The sequence below is a fragment of the Mastigoproctus giganteus genome, chromosome 1 (genome assembly GCF_048544385.1).
Source record: "Mastigoproctus giganteus isolate SK-2022 chromosome 1, ASM4854438v1, whole genome shotgun sequence".
NCBI classification, from domain to species: Eukaryota; Metazoa; Arthropoda; class Arachnida; order Uropygi; family Thelyphonidae; genus Mastigoproctus; species Mastigoproctus giganteus.
The window spans coordinates 107,124,832-107,141,534 of record NC_143575.1 but is presented as its reverse complement, the minus strand read 5'-3'; the positions used below and the strand labels follow the sequence as shown (position 1 = coordinate 107,141,534).

The 16,703-nt window shown below is 39.6% G+C and overlaps 1 protein-coding gene across 1 annotated transcript in view; it reads right to left on the bottom strand.

Annotated features, from left to right (window-relative positions):
- Nucleotides 1–16,703, bottom strand: part of LOC150091082 (S-formylglutathione hydrolase) — a 128,875-nt gene that overhangs the window by 90,643 nt on the left and 21,529 nt on the right. The window contains exons 2-3 of the mRNA XM_090381713.1: nucleotides 16,121–16,284; nucleotides 10,051–10,149 (exon numbers count right to left, since the gene is read on the bottom strand). Coding sequence (XP_090237839.1) covers nucleotides 10,051–10,149; nucleotides 16,121–16,280 — 259 coding nt within the window. The 5' untranslated portion in view covers nucleotides 16,281–16,284. The remainder of the gene's footprint in view (nucleotides 1–10,050; nucleotides 10,150–16,120; nucleotides 16,285–16,703) is intronic.

Genomic DNA, 16,703 nt, shown 5'->3' with positions numbered 1-16,703 from the left:
AGACCACTATTACAGTTATTTACTCTGGCAGGTCCTACCACCTAATTTCCTGAGATTTCAGTGGCTAGGACCTTAAAAAAAATAATAATAAATAAATTTTAAAAAAAAATAATAATAATAAAAAAAAAACTGTTATAGATAGGGGTCAGCCAAAAGGAGTACTATTTATGCGAATAGATGTTAAGTTTTTGGGTGTAGGGCTCAAGCAATTTAACAATGGTTCAGACAGTAGTAATTGTAAGTTTGAGAGAGAGGGGTGGGGAGACTGAAGGCTGGGGTGGAAAAGACAGATAAGGGGTCCATAGAAAGGTGACCCCCAAATCAGTGAAGCAGACCCATGCCCCACCAGAGGGAAGAGGGGGGAGCCCAGAAGTCATCTCCCCCACCCAAGGAGTGGAGGCAAAGGGCCATGCAAGGGACCGTGGTTAAGGAGGGAGGGGAAAAAAGGTCTCCTCCTCCCTGCCAGGGATTTGGTAATTAAAAGTGAATAGGGTTAGAGCACCCTATTCAGATCGCACAATAGCATTTGGCAGCAGAGGTGCGATCTGTCCGGTTGTCCCAGTCTGATCCCAGCAGGAATCAGACCAATAAGGTCATTCGTGGGGTAAATCCCATCCGTGCAATCTGGTGTTTGGAGTCCGTCTGGTTTGTCAAGTCCGTGGTATTAATCTTGAGCGGGTTCCTTCGCTACCTTGGGTCAGGTCCTGCGAGTCCTTTATTATGCTAGTTCAGTCCCAAATGAAAGTCTTGTATCTGGGTGAGAGCCAGTTTGGTTGGGTCCAAGGATGGTTAGTTTTATCGTGGTATCTGTTCTTGATCCCTGTAGATAGCAATAAGTGTCCTCTTTCGGGTGAACATTCCCTGGGCGAATTTTGTCAACTCCTTATACTCCTCTTGCGAGTCCAACAGGTTTGATTCCCTGTCACTAGGGAAGTAAGGCAGTTTTGTTGTCAGGAGGCAGTGGAGATCCTCATAGTTTTCACAGTTGTACATTGTGAGACCATGTCTCCACTTCCCCACAGACACAGTGGGGATTGTTTACTAATTTAAAACTGTTTAGTTTCGCATTCAGGGCCCCATGACCTGTTAAAAGATACGTTGTGTACAGTCCAGGGTGAAACCATGGTGCTAATGGGTATAATCTTCTGACATTAGGCGGAAATTTCCTCGTTATTTCCCCTTTTGTGGATTCTGACCACCTGTCCTGCCAGACCTGCTACAGGTGGGTGGCGAGTTTTGTCTCTCTTTTCAGGTTTCCCGTAGGATCAATGGAGTGGCCCAGGAAGGTGCAGGGAAGCCCTTTTGCGAGATGCTGCATCACGGCACAACGCACCACCTCAAGGTCAAGGGGGAGTGCTCCCACCAGAACCTGTAGAGCATGTGTACTCACAGTGCAGCAGGCCCGTGTAATAGAGAGGAGTATTGTCCGCTGGATGGAGTCTAGTGTCCATCTGTTAACCGTAATAGTTTCTTTCTGGAACCAGACGGGTGACGCGTAAATTATGGCTGGTATAAATGTCGTTTTGTAATACAGTCCCAAGGTGTGCCTTGGGACTGTATTACAAAACGTCTCCTGAAACATATCTGGGAGAAAATCAGGAAAATATCTCCTGATTTTCTCCCAGATATGTTTCAAGTGTGGGTAGAAATATTGGTTCCTGTCCAGTATGACTCCTAGGTATTTCATCTCACTGTGTAGTTTGATAGTTGTATTTTCTACTTTAATTTGCGGTGGTCTACAGAGATTTAATGTTCCTTTCAGTAGCATTGAGGAGGTTTTTCCGGTGAGATTTTAAGAAAATGGATCTTCATCCAGTCTTGTAGAATTTGAATTGCTCAATTTGTCTGGGTTTCCAATTGAAGTCTGTTGTCTGCAGCAACAGTCAGTATCAGGTCATCTGCAAATGCCTGCGAGTGGACTTCCCCCAGGTCGAAGGCCAGAAACTCATCCAATACCATACTCCAGAGGAGCTGTCCAAGTACCGAGCCCTGGGGGCAGCCCCTGTAAACAGGCCTGGTTGGTTTTTTGTATAGAGTCACTACTTGTATTTTTCTCTGGGATAAATATGACTTCATTCTTTTGTAAAGATTGATGGGTGTTTTTGCCTTCCTCAGTCAAGCCAGGATGCTCAGCCACCAGATGGTTTTGAACGCCCCAGCAAAATCAACCGAAATAACCAAGAAGTACTTCCTATCACAGGCAGCAGCCAAACTCATGAGGCTGTCGAGAGTATCCACTGTTGAGGTTCCGGGTTTGAACCCAAACTGTGTGGGCATCACGCGATTTGCAGCTTCACAGTGGCGCAGGAGTCGCTTGTGAAGCATCTTTTCAAGGAGTTTACTAGTAACTGGGAGAAGGGCAATTGGCTGGTATGATTTGGGTTGTTCGGGTGGCGTCATAGGATTTTTTAGAATTAATTTGATGTTGGCCATTTTCCGGTTGGTTGGAAAGACTGGAGTCTTCAGGCATGTGTTGAAGAAGTTTAGTAAAGTCTGCAGAGAGATGTCTACTACTTTTTTAATAATTTCCGGCTCCAGAAGATCTGGGCCTGGGCATTTTTTATTCCTTATTTGTTGCGTTGCCTGCTGTAGTTCTTCTAGGACAAAAGGTAGTTCCATTTGGGCTATGTAATATGCTTCATTTCCATTGCAGATCTGTTGTTCTGGTAGTTGCGGGTGTGCTGATTTTTGGAAAATCACATTGAGGATGTTGATGATAGACTGTTCCCAGGTGGTGGCCAATGTGCCCTGCAGGGTGTGGTGGAAGTCATGACCTCACCCCTGGGGAACTTATTCGTGGTGACTTTGTACACCACCTCCCAGGGGTTGGCATTTCCAGTCGTGCTGACTAATTGCTCCCAGGCCTTCTGCTTACTTTTTTTGTATTAACTCAGTGTATCTGTTTCTCACTGCTGCGTATCTTTGTCTGAGCGCTGTTACTTCCACTTCCAGCCAGGTGTGTCTTGCCCTTAGGAATTGTTTTCTTGCCTTCATGACTTCTCTTCTGAGGTTCTGGACTTTCCTGAGTCCACCAAGGGACTGCACCAGGTGTGGGCAATTTTCGCTTCATCGCAGCCTCACTGGCCGCTATTATGGTCTTGGTAATTTTTCTCTGGATGTCGCCTGGGTCTTCTTGTCGATCCGCTTCAATGTGGTGTTGGCATAAGGTTCGAGTCAGTAGTTTTCCAAAGAGTCTCCAGTCAGCTTTGTTTACTGTAAAGTGGCTAAGCATCTGTTTGGCTATTGGTGTTCTATAGAGAGATCGGTTGATTTGGAAGGTAATCACTCTGTGGTCAGACGTGGTCCAGGAGTGTTGGACTGTCCAGCTAGTGATGTGTCCTGCAAGGTCTCCGGTGGCAAGGGCGATGTCAATTGTTGCCTCCCACAGAGTGTTACGAAACGTAGGTAGGTGGTGAGGCCTGTTTAAGACTGTCAAGGGAGAATTCACTAGGAACTCCTCGAGACGCTGCCCATTTCCGGTGCCCCTTCTGTCAGTTGTTTGGCTGTGCCAAGCCAGGGAGCAGCAGTTTACATCTGCCCCTACCAAGATCCGTTGGCCTGGGAGAGTGTCCAACACAACCTGGAGGTATCTCGTGGTAAATGTTATTTTTTCCCCCAGCTAACAATACAAGGCAATCACGTAGAAGGATTCCAGGGGTGATATTATATGGGCACAAGCAGGCCAGCCCATACAGAGTTGTGTGATACGGGTGGCAATAATGGCTGGATTGCGGATCACTATGGCCGCTTTTGGGGTCTCATTCTCAGCCTGTATAATTTTATATGCTACTGGATAGCATATCTGTGGAGACTGGTGTAGGAAGATTCGGTAGAGTGTCCAGCAGCTTCTCAAGGATGGAGGTTCTTGTCTTAAGTTCCTCGTTAGTGACTTTTAGTTTCCCGCTGTCGATGAAGAGAGCAGTAGTAATAGATTCAAGGGTGGCCCAGAGTGTAGGGGGTGTAGGCTCCTGCAACAAAAGGATGTTGGCATTTTCCTCGTCCGCTATTTTTCTGGCACTGCTCTGGCGTGGTGTGCATTTTGTTGTAGTATTAAACTTTTTAAATTGTATTGCCATAATCAGTCCTCATTTGTTATAAACTCTATCTTGTTGTACGTTGGACATTTTGGGTCCCTGATGGAACGGGTGTGTTCAAGCTTTGAGGATTTACAATTCACAAAAACTGGTTCTTGCTCCTTGTTTGGACAGCTGTTGTATTCATGCCCTTTGCTAGAACAGTGCCCACAAATTGGTGTGATCTGAGTGCATGTATGGGAGGTGTGGCCATACCTGCAGCATTTATAGCATTTAGGCACGGTCACATGCTCCCTGAACCTGTGGCTACCACACTCAATATAGGGTCTTGTCTGATGTTTTAGAATCCGCCAAGCGGCAGGAGCCAGTTCAACTATCCAGTTGTTTTCTCCAGACTCTTGACTTTTTTGAATATCTTGGTTGCACAAGATTTGTCATGTCTTGATTTATCCCTTGTAGATTACATGTTACGACTTCCTCTGCAAGTTAGGCAGGTGTCACATCTTTGTTGACATCGAAAATTAAGATTGATAGCCCTCCTCTTCTCTTGGGTGGCTCGGCAGTGATACCCAGCGTGGCTATCTTGGGGTTTTCCACGATATTCTTAATCATCCTTCAATTTTTTTCATTATTGTGGTTTTAAAATCCTCACTTGTTTGTGTTCCTTCTATCTCCGCTGGTCTGAGGACCACAAGGTTTGGTGTTCAAAGCAGCAGTTGTAGGGCCTTTGGATTTGACTCTGTTGTTTGGATTCCTCAGCACTTGTGCATATGTGGGAGTACGCTGTGGAGACTGGTGTAGGAAGATTTGGTAGAGTGTCCAGCACCTTCTCAAGGATGGAGGTTCTTGTCTTAAGTTCTTCGTTAGTGACTTTTAGTTTCTCGCTCTCGATGAAGAGAGCAGTGGTAATAGATTCAAGGGTGGCCCAAAGTTCCTAGACATAACTTGCCACTTGTCTGGTGAATTGACTAGTATCTTAATTGAGAAAGGTCACAAGATTCCTATGTAAAGCAGATATTATTTGATGGGTTGGAGAGTCTTCATCTATAGGTTTCTGCCTCAGTCTGATCTAATGCTGTGGGTGGTCCCTCTGGTTGTTTGGCAGAGGAGGTCTTAGGGGCCCGTGATGGGGTAAGAAGATTAGCTGATGGTTTGGCTGCAGATACTGTGCTAGACTCTTGGGTAGATTGGGGAAGGGCCCTGAAGCTGCCTGGGAGGCAGGAGCACTTATAGCTGTTGGAGAGAGAGTGGTTTGTGATTTCCCAGTGGAGGGAGAGCTTGCCTGTGAAGATTGCAGAGTAGGAGAGGCAGGGGCTAGGCAATCTGCTACTGGCATTGAGGTGTTAAATTCAAACTTAGATGAGACCACAGAGTCAGATTCATCAACAGCATTTTGTTGAGAAATTCTAGTATGGTTTGAGAAGACTGGGGTGTCCTGGTTTTTGCTCTCCTCTTACTTTTCTGTTTCTTTTTCTTAGACTTGTTGACTTTGGGAGGCTGGAGGCCAACTTGGTCTGAATCATCTGCTACAGTATTCTCGTCAGCCGACGATAAGGATGCTTCACTATGACCGCTTTTGGAGTCTCATTCTCAGCCTGTAAAATTTTATATGCTATTGGATAGCCCCTTACCCTTAATTTCCTTTTTTTTTAATAATTATTATTATTTATTTATTTTATCATTGTTTTGTTCGGATATTTTTTATTTTTTTGGCTGGTGCAGCATAAGCCATAGGCTTTCTTGCACCATGCGGCCATTACTAATACTAATTCCACCGTAAGAATTTTAGGGTATTCATTATTTAGATTTCGGCGGTCTGTCTGATGGTTTCCGAAGGGCTCAAGGCTTTATTTTCTCAGTCCTGGATTTGTCTTTCTTTGGAAAGACAAAAAAATGTTGGCCAGTATCCATTTCTTCTTCTTCTTTGGCAAAGAGTTCCAGGATTGAGCTGTCTGGTGCCACCTTGTCTTTGACATCCATTTTCTAGTGTAATCGGTGGCACTTCAGGTTTTTGTGGTTTTTCTTTCCCACTTGGTTTTGGTAGTGGGGGAGCACTAGGAGTATTGATATTGGAGTGGCAGATGACTTAGTTTTTTTGTGTGGGTTTTTGAGAGCTCAATAAATAGTGTGCAATTGGTGTGAATGACTTTTTTGGTGGAATAGACATATCGGTCTGCATTGCAATGGAACGTTTACCTGCAACGTTCTGCGCATATGTAGGCTTTAAATGCTTTCCTCACCTCCTGATGTTCAGTTCTTGAACCTTTGTATCTCTTTTTCTTCTTTCCACCACTGGCATATCCTGTGGTATATGCAGGGTGCTCACCTTCACACAAGTGGGTTTGGTGGTGGTACTGCAGTGCTTTCATGGTCTTCTGCACTGCAACGAACAACACTACACATCCTTCCACTCCCCACACACTTTAAATCTCTGGCCTACACAGAATTCTGTGCTACACAAACAGTACACAATGCGGAGATGGGGGGAACCCCTGGTGCCATTATACAACTAACACACTTTGCACTGCAACAAGGAAAAGCAGCTGCTCAATGACAAGCAATCTACGAATGCCTCTATTTTTACCATTTAAAACATTGCAGTGGGTTTGGGATGTATGGCCTTACATTGAAATTGATATACCCAGCTTTTTTCTCATTAGGAGATGTTGGAGAGTTACACACACACAAGGATGATGTTTCTAGTTGGTGCTAACTTACCATCCTTAACACATGGAAATTCTTTTAACTGCTATCACTCCTTGTGGCTTTAGCTCTGTGCAGATTTCCTCCTCAGTAACTTCAAGTAGATCCCACTCTGAGATGACACCTCTTGAAATGTTTGTTCTGTGAGGTGACACTACTGAATGGTATTCCTCCTATTGATGTGGCTCGGAGTAACTGCTCTGAGTATCTGTCGTGTTTGGTCTCAATTAAGAGATCCCCAGAATGAAGCCTCGTAACTGATTTAGGGAAACCGGCTAACCCTTCTAAACCCTTTTGTATAAAAAAGGACAACATTTTACCAATAGGTTTCTCACTGAATGAGTAATCAAGAACCTTGGAGTGGAACTTGATGGTTCTTCAGTTCATGCCCTCTTTGCTACATTGGCTTTGTCTATTTCATTGTTTTGATTTTTGGTTATGGACAGGGTTGAGGCCCAGAAGAAATTAGTTTATTGGGATTCATAGCATTTTTATTATGGTTCAGTGCCCAGATTTCCCACCTACCAACAGAGCTCAAAGGGAAACTCACTACCGAGCAAGCAATAAATACGCTCGGGAGTGGGATGCCAGGACTACCCAAACACCATACCCACACGAGCCTGAATCCTGTCCTTCAGACCATAGGGGCAGGGGTGTGCCATTGACACTGTTGATCGTCGCACGCGAACCCACTAGCTGATTGATCCTAGTCGGGCCATCCAGGACCACCTGTCTTGAAAGCAGGTGACGAAGTGGTATGTCAAAGCTAGGCAGTTCAACCACCAGGATCTCCCCCCTTTCCAAATCTCCAAGGGTCACACACACACACACACGCACGCACGCACGCCAGATACCACTGATATTAGACTGGTACCAAGGCTGTGGGCATTGGATCCCAGTGATGCTAATCTGGAAGACCAGCAGCATCACTAGGAGGTCTCCTCACCACATATAGGTGTCCACATCAAGAGGTTAGAATGCTGAGTTTAATACCAAAAAGTAGAATATAATGAAGATCTACACCAATGTTGTCCCAATATTTAACTAGTAAAAAACTACCTAGCTTATATAGGTTTTTACTATTAATTTTACAGTTCTGGTTAGAGTTACATGATTTGTGAATAATGGTTTAACTAATTAAAATGTGTCATATATACATGTCTTTGATGTAATTAGAATTATATACATTTCTGCCATTAGCCTTTGTTTACTCTCAACAATGGTCTTTGTTCTAGTTTGTTTCTTTGTTCATTTTAGCTTAATTTTCATTTGTCATATAATTATTTTTGGGTCCTCTGTCATGTCAACCTTAAATTACATGCCGGCTGTCTATATATCCTCCCTTATAGCCTTAATTATACTTTATCTCTCTCTCTCTCTCTCTCTCTCTCTCTCTCTCTCTCTCTCTCTCTCTCTCTCTCTCTCTCTCTCTCTCACACACACACACAGCGCAATACCCCACATAGCACTGATAATTGGTACCGAAACTGTTCCGTGTTATGTGAAACCATTCTGATCGAGGTATAATTATAATGAGTTTTAATTGAATGCACACCAGAGAAACACAGTCTATAAACAAATTATAATAAATCTATAAACAATTTTTTTCATCGTGACATTTTGAAGCAACTGTTGAATTTTTGTGGCATATGAAATTGTTATAGTTGCATTGTTAATATTTTATGTACTCAAGTGAATAGAATATGGAACTTGATATAATTGCATTTTTTTACATCTGAATTTTTTTTCCATCTGAATTGCATTTTTTTACATCTGAATTAAACACTTATAGTTTGAAACTGTGTATTTGCTGTTTACTTTGCATTTTGAGTAAAACTAATAAGAACTCAAGATTGTAGTGTAAACTGACAAGTTGGGATTGGAGCTTGATACATGAAAATGTATCTAAGTATTGAGATCATATATGCTTATTGAGCTTGTGGTACTGAAGAGTGGAATTCAAATCATCAGAAATACAGATGAACTTAAATTTGTTTAATATTAAAAAAATAAATAATTCAGTGTATAATAAAGGATTTGAAATAAAAAATACTGCAAAAATTTCATTAATGAAAAGGTAAAATCATGAGAGATGAGAAAACAGACAGCTTTGTTTTATTTGGGTATTTCAGTAATAGTCTGGTGAAGTCGCTTTTTCCTTTTCTAGAGGTCCAAGTCTTTGTAGCTTTGAATCCCATCTTGTAAAATTTGCTGTATCTTGATGCTAATTCAACATTCGGATCTCCATTCGTAATCATCTCGCAGGCCATGTCAACCCCTTGAAAAGCTTTCTCCAATTCTTCTGTTGAAAATTCTTTTAGTGCCACTTCAGTGTAATCCACTTCACAATTGTTTTCCTCTTCTTCATATGCAGTTTGCTGGTCAATTTCAAGGAGAGTTTTGTTATTTGGTTTTTAGGAGCATTAGCAACTAAGGCCATATTGCTCTGGTGACGTGGGGTGGTCATTCCCTGACCTTTCCACATCCTCTGTATTTGGTGGTCACGGGCTCGAACCCCGGTCTAATCAAGAAGCGTGTGCTAAGCACTGATGCTCCTGCCCACCTGGCTATGGAGGCGCCCAAGGAGAGTTGCATCATCTAAGTCATTTGCATGTGAGTCACTGCAGTCACGTACACTGGCAGTGTCCAAAGTTTCGAATCCCAAGTCTTTTCCAATATTCACAATGTCTTGTGAAGATGCAAATATCTTTTTGATTTTATTTAAAGGGGTAAAAATTAAATTGTGTAATGAAAAGCTATCACGTTGTCTCATCAGGATGGAATTAAGAATACTGAACACTGTTGCACATTACTGCTGACTGCCTGAGGGGAGCTATTGGCATATGTGCATGTGAGACAATAGAGTTGGCACCGCAGCATATATGTACGTGTACCTAGGCTACGACAACACAGAATCTGTAGAGTACATGTCTAGGCTACTGAATGAGTTTTAATATATACAGTACATTTTCAACTTAAACTTAATTGAAAACTGTGTTATAGTGAAATCTGTGCTGTTCAAAGCCGTGCTAAGTGAGGTATTGCTGTGTGTGTGCGTGTGCGTGCGCATATATATTTCCCCCCTCTCAATACTATATTTTTATTAGAAACAGAGGACAATTCTGGTGGTTGCCACTTGAGAATGATACCAGAAAATACAAGGATATATGGTCACAATCAGCTGTGGCACCTTTGTTGAAATGAATAAATGACTGAAATACTATCACACTTATAGTAAATGCAGAAAATAAAAAAGATATTTAGCTATATCAAAATTAGCTAATTCTCATCAGAGAAAGAACTGTTTACTTACGGGGACTAGTATCTGGTCCAACAACCATGACATTGTTTTCTGCTGCGTACCTCTGAACACCAGATTTCTGAATGAAATTTTGTTCTGTACAAGTAAGTCCTAAATTAAAAATAACCAGTGCAGAAAATACAATCACCAACTTCACAGAAATACAAAAATATAGCAAAAACACTACAATAAAATCTAGGTATAGTTAGTCATTCCTCTTCATGATATAATGTGAACAACAATTTCTTTTCCAACATGACATTTATTAATTGAAAAATGTTTGCTTCAAAATAATGATTTTAATTTCTAATATAAAATTTTCATTTTAATGAAATACAAAATTTAGTTCAACCCTTTCACAACAATAAACATCTACTTGCAGTAATACTATACTCCTCTGTGAAAAGAAATTACATATTTTTTCTTCATCATCATTCTACTTTTCCGTTTGGCACAGGTTGAGTCCCTGTTTAGATCCCGTCTTCCATTGTTATTGATCTCTTGAATCTTGCATCGTTTGTTGATAACTCTGAAAGCCTGTGTTTTCCTTTAGGCATTGGAGCCATTCTCTTTTGGGTCTTCCTGGTGGTCTCTTATTTCCAATTCTTCCTGTCAGTACTACATTAGGCAGCCTGTGTTGTTTCATCCAGTTCACATGTCCAAACCACTGAAGTTGTTTTTTGTAGATCTGCTCTATTATTCTGCATTCAAAATTTAGATCTCTCCTTACTTGTTCATTAGTTTTATGTTCTCTCCAATTTGTTTTATCGATTTTCCTTAGACATCTCATTTCAAATGACATGATTTTTTGTCTTTCTTTCTTATTTATTCTCCAATTCTCTGATCCATAAGTTGCTGTGGGTATGATGACAGTTTCATATAGTTTAATTTTTAGACTACTTGAGATTTTATTGCTCTTCCATATGTTTTTGAGTTTGTTCATGTTTGTCCATCCTACGTTCATTCTGTGATTAATTTGGTCAATATTACTTGGATTTCTGGTTATTAGAGAGCCCAGTTATACAAATTTTTGTACTTGTTCTATTTGTTGATTTTGGATGTCTATGTTTTCTATGTTTTTTCCGATTTACATTTTGGTTTTATTTATATTAATTCCATAATTCTTGCTTGATTTATCGATGTTTGTTAATATTTCTTTTAGTTCTTTGGTTTCTGTTGAAATCATGATATCATCTGCATATTTTACGTGGTTTATATTTTTTCCATTTATTATTGTGCCTCTTTTTTCTTTAATTGATTTCATTAGTCCTTCTAGGTAGATATTAAATAGATATGGAGATAAAGGGCATCCCTGCATGACTCTTATCTCTATTACAAATCTCTGTTTTAAGGTTATTGAATTTTTCTATTGCTCTTGTATTTTTGTAGAAATTATTTACAAACATGATTATTTCATGATCAAGTGGGATTTTTTGTATTTGCTTCATTAAATTTTCTCTGTTTAGAGTCAAATGCCTGCTTGAAATCGATGACACACAGATGAAGCAGTTTCTTCTTATTCCAATATTTTTCTGCAATGATGTTTAGTGTGAATATTTGGTCTATTGTGATCTGCCTTTTCTAAATCCTGCTTTTTCTTCCCCAATTCTTCACATGTTTTAAGTATCCTATTTTGTAAGATCCTTATATTTTATATTATGGTTTAAAAGGGTAATGGGTCTATAATTCTGACAATTTTCTTTATCTCCTTTTTGTGTATAGGTACTATTATTACACTTTTCCAGTCTTCTGGCATATCACCTGTAAATAAAATTAGATTAAACAATTGTGCGAGGTGTTTTAACATTGCATTGCCTCTGAATTTCCATAGTTCTACTAGGATACCATCATTAGCATTAGTAGAGGCATTTGATGCAAGAAAGCAAGCTTATGCAGCATCAGCCAAAAAAATTAAAGTAAAATAAATAAATAAAAAATAACCACTTCCACTTCACCCCTCTGTTCATTCGAAATACCTGTCCAGCCGAGCCTTAAACTTATTTAGGCTATCAACTTCCACGAAAAGGAATAGAAGTCTGTTCCACCTACCAACCACCCACTGGCTAAAGGCAAATTTCCGCACGTCTATCCTACATCTGTCTTTCCTCAATTTGAATTTATACCCTCTCAGGTGATTATTCTGAGCAAGAGGAAGAATCCCATCAGCATTGAGCATGCTCAAACCATTCAAGGCTTTGTACACCTCTATCAGATCACCTCGCTGGTGCCTAGTCTCCAGACACTGTAATTCGCAAAACTTAAGCCTTTCTTCGTAAGAGCACCCCTTTGTTCCATTCACTAATCTTGTTGCCCTTCTCTGTACTCGTTCCAGCAGCTCTACATCCTTCAACATTCATTGATCACTCATTATTGGCTCGGCACTCGTTGGTTTGTTGCACAAGGAGTCTTCTTCAAGAGGCGTTTGTTTCCAAGATAACCTTCTCTTTTAATTATAAATTTCACGATTGCATGCATAAGCATTTTTTAACAGCACACACAAATTGCAACAAACATGATTCGCATGGAGTAACAAGTTTACGAAGCTTAAAAAAAAAAGGAATGAAGAGAAGATCCTGAAAATTTATTTATGTTTTTTATACGATTGAAGATTTCAGTAAAGGGGAAAATTTTCCCCCATAATTTTTCCCCCGTTTTCTATGTTATTATGGTGAAATATTTCACCATAATAACGTAAAAAACTACACAATTCCAGCTATCGGTATTTTCGCAAATGCAAAAAAGATAGTTTATTACCCGTTTATAATTGCTTGCAGTAACAGAAAAGCCCAATAAACCAGAAAGTGCAAATTGTTTTTATTGTTTTATGGTCATGACCTCCACAAATGTGCTTTAGAAAAATATCACAAAAGGTGTTCAAAATCGATTCTTATAACAGAACATATGATAATGATGAAAGTCATCTGAACTGGTAACTAATACAATTTACAAACCATGCTCACGACCTTTTATATGGACTTAAGGTCATGCTCGTGACCTTAAAAATGACATTTTAGAGAGATAAATAGCTTAGTTATACAACGAAAATTTCAACTTCTGAGCTCTTTAAACGATTTATCAAAAAACAGTGTTATTGGGTTCACATTACGGTGTTTTAACAATACGATGGTGTCTCTGGAACTGATTAATATCGTAAAGCAGGGTACACTATTGTATAGATATGCACGTGGTTTGGATTGCAGTATTTATGAATGTTTAACATTCATATTTTGCAATTAATGTTCATATTTTCGATTTTGTTGATACTTGAGGGGAAAAAAAAAAAAAAAAAAAAAAAACTCTTAAATCGAGAACTGCCTGTATATGTAAACTGATACTTATTAACAGATGCAAAAATCTTTGGCTCTTTTTGCTTATCAATCAAGCTGTTTCAGGGAGGCACTATCGTTAAATAAATACATACCAAATTGTAAAATACTTTTACAGTTTTGTATGTCAGGAGGTTTTACAGTTTTGTATATGTCAGGAGGCCTTCAGCCAGCAGGTGGTAGGTTGTCAGAAACAAACCTCCACCGGTTAGCATTAGCAAAAGCATATCATGTAAGAAGGCAAGTTTATACAGCATCAGCCAAAAAAAAAAGAAAAAACCTTTCCATTTCACCTGCCCATTCACTCCAAAAGTTTGTCTAGTTCTGTCTTGAATTTAAACTGTCACAAGAACAGATAGAAACTTGTTTGAGTAATCTACCACCTAGCTAAAGTCAAATTTTCAAATGTCTAATCTACAACTGAATTTCCTCAATTTGAATTTATGCCCACTCAGGTGCTTAATCTGAGCAAGAGGAAGAATCCCATCAGCATTGAGCTTGCTCAGTTGATTCTATGCCTCAATCAGATCACCTTGCAGGTGCCCCAAGTCCACACACTGCAATTTGCTAAACTTAAGCCTTTCTTGGTAAGAGCACCATGTTCCCTTCACTAATTTTGTTGCCTATCTCTGTACTCATTCTAGCAATTCCACATCCTTCTTAAAATGAGGCCTCCAGACCTGTATGCAGTACTCAAGGTGTGGCCTCATCATTGCCTTATACAAAGGGATAATCACATCCCTCTCCCTGCTGGCAAAATTCCTGCTTATCATTGACAAGACCCCATGACCTGCTCTGGCAGCCTCTGTACTGCTGCGATAACTTCATATCTAACTGCACAATTACCACTGGGTCTTTTTCATGCACCACTACACTGAGTGTAGTACCACACAGTTGTTACACTTCTCTGGGGTTACTGCTACTAATATGCAGTACTTTGCATTTGTCAATGCTATACTTCAGCTGCCAGCTCTCAAGCCCATCTGCCCAACTTTTCCTGTTGCAGTAGCGTGCTGTCATTATCAACTCTGCTCACCTTTGTATCATCTGCAAATTTCGACATTAAGCCTGATATACCTTTATCAATATCATTGATAAATACAGAAAACAACAGGCCCAACAGTGAACCCTGCAGTACTCCACTAATAAAGTTTTTCCTAAAATCCAAGTATATGATATCAAAATTATTTTTTGCATCCAGTTTCTTTGTGATCACGCCATAGTATCCAAACACACTGGTCAGACAAGACCCATGCTGTGTCTGCACTATAACTGCAGTCATGTCTAGATGATCCTGCAGTGCTTCTTTAACCAACAACTCCCTTGTTTTCCCCTGTTAAACTAACAGGTCTGTAATTACTCATATCACCCTTTGATAGCCCCATTTGCAAATTGGGGATACATTAGCACATCTCCAGTCCGTCGGGACATCCCATGAGTCCAAGGATGCTCTCATAATCATGGCTAAGGATTTGCTAATTTCCTTTGCTGTCACCTTTAATATAACTGGATAGATCCCATCCACCCCTGATGCTTTCTTATGTTTGACATCAAGAATTTTTCCTCCACTTTGCCCTCAGTTATTACAAAATCCATTAGTTCCCTATTACAGTTTGATAAACTTCTGTCCTCCCCTTCCTTACAGAATTTCTCGTGTAAATGTAGATGCAAAATACTCATTTAGTTTGTCAGCTATCTGAGCAGTATCATCAACAGTCGAACCACCAATATCAAGTAGACCAATCCGATTCATCCCCTTCCTTCTGGAGTTTAAATAAGTAAAGAAGTCTGTTGTTTTTCCTTTGCATAATTTGCCAAGGATTTCTCGTAATCAGCCTTTGCCTTCCTCTGTGATTTGATTACAGACTAGCTTATATCTGCCATAGGCTTCTTTGTCACCTTTCTTTCTTCTCTGCTACGAGTCTAATTAGTTCATCTGAGATCCCTTTAGGCCTAAACATTGAATGGTAGTTCTTAGTTGGTATGAAAAGTCTAGTAACTTCCAAGATTAATTCCTTGAATGCTTCCCATTTATAATTTGCTGTTGGTAACATCCTCACTTGGTCCTTCTGTATAGAATTTAAAGAGTGTCTAAGACCACTGTAGTCACCTTTATGAAAGCAAAAACCCTTCCCTTTACCCCTGATTTCTCAAGTCGGCGTGGGAAACATTTTAATGCTGTTTTGGTATTCATTTTCAAGCTATTGACTCCATCAAATGAAACGATATGCCAAAGATATAATCTGTAAAAGAGCGTTATAGTGATCTGTGACAGCGTTATAGTCATATACAGGTTATAATATAAGAACAGCATTATAGCGAATCAGCGTAAAGCGAACCGCGTTATAACAGGGGCCTGCTGTATTCTATTTCTTATCTAATCGTGTGACTGGATGAGTGGTGGAGTTGGCTGCACTTGCTTTGAACCCAAGACACAAACTGTTCACAGCAAGTACACTGCTTCATCTCTTACACTATTTGTCTTGGTTTCATATGTTGAGTGGTCTCTCAGACAGCAAGTTGATAAAGATCAAAAAGATGAATTACCATTGCGCATTTTATATAGACAAGACACTTAAATAAAGATTTTCTTTTTCTCTTTGCACCACACAGATACATCAAAAATAATATAAAGACAATTTTAAAGTTGTAAAACATTCTTCCTCTGAGATTAAGGATTATAACTGAAAAATCAAGTTCTGAAGAACATCATGATATAGCACTTTTTTATTATAATAATGCATTTAAGCACTCACCTGAAAGCCAGTAAAGCACCGGAATTTTCCCTTCATCAGCATGTGGTGGAAGATAAACAGAAAAATTCATTTTACATTTTAGCTCTTTACTTTCATGGCTATACACAGTTTGTTTTCCTTGGAAACAACGAGAACTGGATTCAAGCGTCACTTTTGTCATTGTACTAACAAAAAATAATTATAGATATAATTCTTTAATGCAACTAATTTTAATGACATTGAAGTACTTTCATTTATATCTTTTTAAATAAATAGCAATTATGGAAGAGTAATTACAAATCAGATCATTATTCGTAAATGCTTTATAAATTAAATGTGTTACTCATTATGTCAGTTCACCCTACATATAAGAATGAGCACTGTGTGTTATTAAATAAATCTAGTTAATGCACTAGGCAGGGCAAGGTACTAGTAACATTAAAATCTAAATAAACTAATAAATATTAATTGAACTAATAAAAAAAATTAAAAAAATACCAGATGCATTTCTGCTAGCTTCATCAGTGGACTTGTTGCTTGTATAAGAATACAGGCAAAGTTATTACAGAAATTCAGTTCACATCTCAAAAGGAGCTCATGTGGA